Below are 7,772 nucleotides of genomic sequence, written 5' to 3'. Positions count from 1 at the left end.
GTAAAATTAAATTAGGTTGCATTGTGATAAGGTTAGGGGTTAGGTACATTAAGGTTGTTTATTAAGGTTTAAAAAATTACATTAATTTCTTTTTTTGATTTTCAAAGGAAATGTTAATAACATTTAATTTATTGTTTATTTTTTTGTTAAAAAATTATTATTATTATTATTATTATTATTAATCTCGATTATATATCAATGATAAAAAAATTGCATTAATTAAAATAGGTTAATAGGTTATTGACTTAATAAGTTAACGGAAAAAAGAAAATTTTTATTTACAATTCGATTGATTTTTTTTTACCTCAAAGGAAAATATTTTTCCCGTATGTGTGTGTGTGTGTATGTGATTTATAACTTCCGGTTATTACGAAAGTATTTCCTTTTTTTTTTTTTTTTAAAAAAATGGAAAAATCGGAAAATTTTTATTTTATTGTATTTTTGTTTTCAGTCTTTCTATCTTATCATTTATTGTTTTTTTTTTTTTTTTTTGCTGTTTTCCGTTTTCCAATTTTATCACGGGTTTCAATCCTTGAAAAACAACAACAATAACGACGACGACGACAAAATAATAATAATAATAATAATAATAATAATAATAATATTAATAATGATTTCTTCTTGTTATTTTTTAAATTTGTGTGTAAAATGGTAGTCAGGTGTCTTTTTTTTTTTTTTATTTAAATAATTTAAAAATTAATTGTCATTTCCCTTTTTTTTTCTCACCATTTTGTTTGTTCATTGTTGTTGTTGTGGTTGTTGTTGTTCTTTTTACTTGAATAATAATTTAAAAAAAAAAAATTTAAATTTTATTTATAAAGAAAATAAAAAAAATGGCAGAATGCCATAGATTTTCCATTTTAACCATATGAAAATAAATCGAAGGAAAGGTCGTGTAAATAAAATTTTCTAAAATTAATTTTTTTATTATTTAGAAAAAAAAAAAAAACCGGAAAACGTTTAATATTATTATTATTTATTTATTTCCGGTTATTATTTCAAAAAACGAGGTAATTTAATTTTTTTTTATATAGTTGCAGCAGTGGTATGTCTGTATATATATGTAAAATTTAATTATGTATTCTTGTTTTGTTGTTGTTGTTGTCGTTTTAGTATCGCATAATAATAATAATAAAATACGGAAGAAAACCTGAAATATCGGAGATGCTTAACACACACACACACAAACCAAGGACGGGGAAAAATAAATAAAAAACCGACATCATCATGTAGGTCACAAACGTTTAAAAAAAAAAAATTGTTTTTTATTTTCATACAAACGTCACCATTTTGTTTGTTAATTGTTCTTTTTTTTTTTCTTACGACACGTCAAAAAAAAAAAACGTTAATTGATTTTTACCATTTCGATCCGTAATAATAATTGCAAAAAAAAAAAAGACAAAGTTATCATTATTATTATTATTAGTATCGAAAAATAAATATTAATAATAATTATTGATTTTTGTAAACTTGAAACGACCATTTTTGTAATAACAGCAGAACAACAACAACAAACTACGACAATATATATTATTATTATTATTTTTTATTAATAATTTTTACAACGACAACGATGGAAAATTGCGTGATTAAATAAGATTTATTATTATTATTATTATTATTATTATTAAATGTCGTATTCTGTAAAAAAAAACTTGATGGGATTCACGTTTCCTTTACCTTATCAATGATAAAGTAAAAAAAAAAAAAAAACATGTACGCCCACTCTCGCGATTTAAATTTTTTATTTAATCACGATTATTTTCCTATTAAATAATTATTATTATTATTATTATTAAAGAAACAACCGAATTTTTTTTTTTTTTTTAAAACGATAAATTTTCATTTGATGTTGTACGACGTGGAAATCGAAAATAATAAAAAAACAAGTTTGACGATAATGATGATAATAATAAAGAAAAATTAATTTATGACGTCATAACGAATAAAAGTTTTTCCCTTTTGTTAACGATTATAATTATCATTATTATTATTATTGTTTTTTATTACGAAAAAAAAAAAAATGTTTCGTTAAACGTTTTTTTAACTTGTCGAATTGTTAAATATTTAACGATTTGGCCTTATTTAAATGTTTATTTAAAAATAAGAGGAAGGAAAAAAAGAAAAAAGTGGCACAAGAACAAATTAACCCGCTCAAATTTTTCGTTTCGTTTGTTTAAAAAGGATAATAAAAAAGTCAAAAATGATGATGGCGACGATAATTAAAACCTTTTATTTAAATTATTATTATTATTATTGTGTTTTGTTGTCGTGGTTGTTGTTGTTTGTAATTTTTTTTTTTTTTTTTTTTAGAAGTCAAGGGGATATTTGTGTAGTGGAGTCGAAAATCCCTCTCGTGGAAAATGGGCTCGCGGCAAAACCCATCAAACAAGATGCAAGCGTGGGTTTCTTATCGAAATCCGAAAGGGGATCTGCTTTTCGACAAGTTTTTGCCGCATTCGCAGCAAATATAGGTACGGTAAATACAGGTTTGGTGTTTGGTTTTAGTGCTGTCGTTTTACCACAGCTTCAAAGTTCCAACAGCACGATTCCGATTAACGAAGAACAAGCATCTTGGGTCGGTGAGTGTAAATACAAATCTTAACGAATTTTCCGTTACGTGGATTTCGAATTTAATTTTTTCTTTTGTTTCCAGCGAGTTTGTCCTCCATATCGACACCGATCGGATGCATATTAGGCGGGTATTTAATGGATTTAATTGGGAGAAGAATGACGTTGATAGTAACCGAATTTCCATTGATAATCGGTTGGTTGCTTATTTTTTCAGCAAATTCCGTTTACATGATTTACGGTGAGTTTTCTTGAATTTTCATTTTGATTTTTCACAAGGAAGAAAAAAATTAATCGGGGATTTTTTTTTTTTTTTTAGGTGGAAGGTTACTCGTTGGTTTTGGTTCTGGAATGGTCGGAGCACCAGCTAGAGTATACACAGGGGAAGTAACACAACCACATTTGAGAGGAATGCTTTTAGCATTGAGTTCCGTTGGGGTTTCCATGGGGGTTCTTATAGAATATTTATTAGGTGTGATAGAAAAAAAAAAAATTCCACAAAAACGATTTCGGGGAGGGGGGGGGGGATTTTATTGATGCTTTTTTTATTTGTGTTTTAGGAGCACTTTTTAACGTGGCACATATTAGCCGGAATAAGTGCATGCGTACCAGTTTTAGCTCTCGTTTTATTGTTTTTCTTACCGGAAACTCCAAATTATTTAGTTTCGCAAAATAAAACGGAAGATTCGAGGAAAGCATTGATTAAATTAAGGGGATCCACGTGTAACGTCGATGCCGAATTAAAAATTTTGACTGATTTTTCAAAAAAAAATAACGTTAAAAAAATTAAAGGTTTTAAAGGTTAGCAATTACGTTTCCGTTTCCGTTTCCCTCCCCCCCTTTTTTTTTTTTTATATTCGAAGCAATAATTTTTCTCCCCCCCTCCCCTTCCTCTTTATTTTTTAGAAACAATAAGAGCTTTAACGAGTCCGACAGCATTAAAACCGTTCGCCATATTGGTTACTTATTTTATGTTTTATCAATTCTCAGGGGTTAACACGATAACATTTTATGCCGTCGAAGTCTTTCAGGTACAAATTTTTTTTATTTATAATTTAAATTTTAATTGAAAATAAAATTTAATTTAAATTTAATTTAAATTTTTTTTTTTTTTTTAACAGCAATCAGGTGCTCAAGTAAATAAGTATTTAGCTACTGTGATATTAGGATTAGTAAGAGTTATTTTTACTGTTGTCGCATGTATTTCATTAAGAAAATGTGGGAGACGACCGTTAACGATGATCTCTGGTAAGATTCCTTTTGAGAGAGAGAGAGAGAGAGAGAGATTTGAACCTGATAATTTAAATTGTTTTTTCTTTTTCAGGAGTGGGCTGTAGTTTAACAATGTTCGGTTTAGGCACTTATATGTATTATTTAAATAATTGCGAATTAGCCGGTGAAACGCCTCAGAATACCTGGATACCTGTCGCATGCATTTTCCTATTTGCAATTGCATGCACTCTTGGTTTTTTAGTCGTTCCATGGGTCATGATCGGAGAATTATTTCCCATTCAAGTAAAAAATAATTTTTTTTTTGATTATCACACGCACCTCCTCCTCCCCCTTCGTGGGGGGTGTGTTCTTCGTTTACAGATGGTTAATATAGTAAAATAAATATTTTTAGGTGAGGGGAATTTTTGGTGGTATGACAACGTGTTGTGCACATTTATTCGTTTTTATCGTCGTTAAAACTTATCCATTTCTTTATCATTTAATCGATCGTTTCGGTTGTTTTTGGCTTTACGGTTCCGTTAGTCTCGTTGGTGAGTTGTGGTTGTTGTTGTTGTTTGTAAGTACAACGAATTTAGAATATTATGATCAAAAAAATCTTTTTTTTTAGGTTGCATATTTTTTTATTTTTGCGTACCTGAAACAAAAGGTAAAACACTACAGGAAATAGAAGATCATTTTGCAGGAAGAGGAAATGCATTATCTAGGAAACGTGAAAGCGTTAATCAATCTTTAATATGATAATAAATTTTTTTTCAAAAATTATTACTGTTGATGTGAAATTAATTACAACGAAACAAACGAAATAAACAAACAAACAAACAATTTTTTTCTATACTTTTAATTTAATTAAAATATTATTATTATTATTATTATTTTTTATTTAAATAATTTTTTTCTTTTTTTTTTTTTTTTTACATTCCTTTTATTTAAATCAGTAAGAAATGAATTTATCGTGCCTTTTTACATAACAATAATAATAATAATAATATTTTGAAATTATTGTTGATGATAACATGTTAATAACGTTTGTATAAGTTTATTAATAATTTAATATAGAATTTTTAAATAAATAAAATAAATTATTTTAAATTTTAATCATTATTTTATTATTTTAAAAAATTTTTCCTAATAAAAAAAAATTGATTTACGTGGTGCAGGTGGAAAAAAATTTTATAAAATGGCCGCGATATGAACGTGGGATTGGAATCGAATAAAAAAAATAAAAATTAAATAAGTTAGTGAAATAAAATTAATGGTTTATTCATAGTTTTATTTAAAGATATGAAGTAATGTTGTAAGAGAGAGAGGAAAAAAAAGGAAATAACGGTTTTTTTTTTTTTTTTATACGTTTTCCTGCATGACTGAGTTTTTTTTTGTCGTAGTTTAATAATAATGACTATACCGCATCATTATTTTGTTGTCTTCGTCCACGTCTTAGAAGGCTGTGATTTTAGTTTTACTTCACTCTTGGTTAAATTGAGTTTTTAACGTAATGTTATATGTATCAGGTTTTTGTAAAATAATATAATAATGATTTTACAAAAATTAATAATTAATTGGTCGGAATTAATCGGTTGTTCCGATGCAGCTTTAACGTTATTAATATCACTTTTATTAGGTGAGTTATCTACAAATAACATAAATTTAAATTTATAAACAAGTGTTTAAAGTTAAAAATATTTATTTTCGTCACTTGAAAAATCAAAAAAAAAAAAAAAATAATAATGATGAAAAAATTTTTAATGAAATAACAATTAACGAATACAAAATGTATGGGTCAAAGGTCAATTCTCTCGTTTCAATTATTTATTATTTATTTATTTATTTTTATTTTACTATTCACGTACACATACGTACTTTTCATCATTTGATAATTTATTTTTTAAATTATTTATTAAAAAATAATTTTTTTTTATTTTTAAAATGCTTATTTTATCATGAAATTATTTATAATAATAATAATAATGTAAAAATTTTAATTTAAATTTAATTGAATTTTTTCTAGATTTCAAACAAAAATTTAAAAAACTTGTTCATGTTTATATATTGCATCATCTTTAACGTTTTTTTCATCAGTAAAATCTTTTATCATATCTAGAAAATTATTTTCTTCCATTTTAATCGAAATAAGTTTTTTTTTATTTAACAGGTTATCCTATTGCTTTTATTCATAGAAAATGTTTATTTGGGGCATCACCTAATATACAACACATATATTTTATAACATGTGGAATTATTCTTTGTTGTTTTAATTATGGTAAGTATAAAAAAAAAAGAAAATGAATGAACTGTATTTAAATATTTTTATGATAATTATTTACATTTAATAAATTCACTTGGGTTGACATTTTAGGTTTTGATGTGATACATTCTCTTGCATCGATAACGATTACTTATCTCGTATTAAAAATATTTAAAGGAGGCCTTACTTCTTTATTAATTGTATTCATATATACAATGTTACATTTGACTGTGGGATATTGGGCTACAGCCACATCAACATATGATATTAAATGGACAATGCCACAATGTGTTTTAACATTAAGACTTATAGGATTGGCATTTAATGTTTACGATGGAAGCCAACCTCAAGTCGGTTTGACGAAAACATTTTTTTTTTTTTTTTTTTTCTGTACACGGAAGAAAAAATTTTTTTTAATTTAACATTTTATTTAACTTTTAGGAAAGTTTGTCAGAAGAGAATCGAAAGGTTGCATTACAGACAGTTCCAAGCATTTTGGAAGTATTTGCTCATTCATATTTTCCTGCCAGTTTTTTAGTAGGACCTCAATTTTCATTTAAACGTTATAAAGATTTTGTCGAATTAAAATTAGAAGAAAAGGTATTCAGGTTTTAATTTTATTACATTATCAGTTATTTAAGTTTTTCAGTTGCCATTTTGAATTTTTCCATCTTTTTTTTTCCCCAAATGAATGATATGAACCTGACATTTTATTCGGCCATTTATTCAATGGCTCACAGTTTTACTCGAATCGATTTAAAATCATCTTTTGAAATTCTTATAAAATTTTTTACCTTTTTTTTTTTTTTATTAAATCTGACATATTGATTTCAAATCATTTTAAGTAAAAATGAAAGTGATTTTTTTATTTTTTTTATTTTTTTTTTTTTTCAGGACAATCCAAAGGAACTTCCCCGTTCTTTGGGAGAAAGTAGGAAAAGTTTATTTTTGGGTCTCACATATTTAATTATGTATCAAATAGGTTCACTTTACATACCAGACAGTTATTTTACATCAGAAGAATATTTTTATTTAAATATATTTAAAAAAATATTTTTTCTCGGTCTTTGGGGCCGTTTCACATTATATAAATATATTTCATGTTGGTTAATCACAGAAGGAAGTTGTATAATGATGGGTTGGTACATTTATTAAAATTTATTCCACCCAAAATTAAAACAATCACTTTATTAATGTCGCCATTGTTTAAAAACAAAAAAAAATTATTTTTTTTTTAATTTCGTTTTTATCGCAAAAAAAAAATTGATTAGAATGAAAAATAAAAATCGTTTATCCGTTCAATGACTTTTCGACCGTTAATTTTTTTTTTTTTGTGTTTTATTCAAGGTCTTACATACAACGGTCTCGATGAAAAAGAAAAACCTAAATGGGACGGTTGTTCAAATGTTAAATTAAAAGTTTTTGAAACAAGTACAAAAATGAATCATTATATAGAATCATTTAACATAAATACAAATCAATGGATTGCTCAGTTAGTATTCAAATGATTAATGATTTTAAAAATTATTTTAATGAAGGATGAGTAATTTGTTTTATCTTTTTCCACCAGGTACATTTACAAAAGACTTAAATTTTTAAAAAATAAAAATTTATCTTATTTAGGAGCACTAGTTTTTCTCGCCATTTGGCACGGATTACATTCGGGTTATTATGCGACGTTTCTTTTTGAATTTTTAGTTATAACAAGTGAAAAACACGTGAGTAC

At 25.7% G+C, this 7,772-nt stretch overlaps 2 protein-coding genes across 2 annotated transcripts; both read left to right on the top strand.

Annotated features, from left to right (window-relative positions):
- Window positions 1-2,203: 2,203 nt before the first annotated feature.
- On the top strand, window positions 2,204-4,542 carry Phum_PHUM575150 (uncharacterized protein; the record flags this gene model as incomplete). Its single annotated transcript, XM_002432136.1, has 9 exons — window positions 2,204-2,582; window positions 2,657-2,812; window positions 2,891-3,045; window positions 3,135-3,372; window positions 3,490-3,602; window positions 3,693-3,819; window positions 3,896-4,086; window positions 4,196-4,334; window positions 4,412-4,542. The coding sequence occupies 9 exons, from the start codon at window positions 2,204-2,206 to the stop codon at window positions 4,540-4,542; spliced, it is 1,629 nt and encodes a 542-aa protein (XP_002432181.1).
- A 792-nt stretch (window positions 4,543-5,334) lies between these two features.
- On the top strand, window positions 5,335-7,736 carry Phum_PHUM575140 (transmembrane protein nessy, putative; the record flags this gene model as incomplete). Its single annotated transcript, XM_002432135.1, has 7 exons — window positions 5,335-5,422; window positions 5,954-6,061; window positions 6,158-6,400; window positions 6,501-6,646; window positions 6,953-7,184; window positions 7,394-7,538; window positions 7,670-7,736. 7 exons carry the CDS (start codon window positions 5,335-5,337, stop codon window positions 7,734-7,736), a joined length of 1,029 nt encoding a protein of 342 aa, XP_002432180.1.
- Between the last annotated feature and the right edge of the window lie 36 nt (window positions 7,737-7,772).

Source organism: Pediculus humanus, genomic scaffold (genome assembly GCF_000006295.1).
Source record: "Pediculus humanus corporis 1103172108306 genomic scaffold, whole genome shotgun sequence".
Classification (NCBI taxonomy): domain Eukaryota; kingdom Metazoa; phylum Arthropoda; class Insecta; order Psocodea; family Pediculidae; genus Pediculus; species Pediculus humanus.
This window is presented reverse-complemented; position numbering and strand designations above follow the sequence as displayed.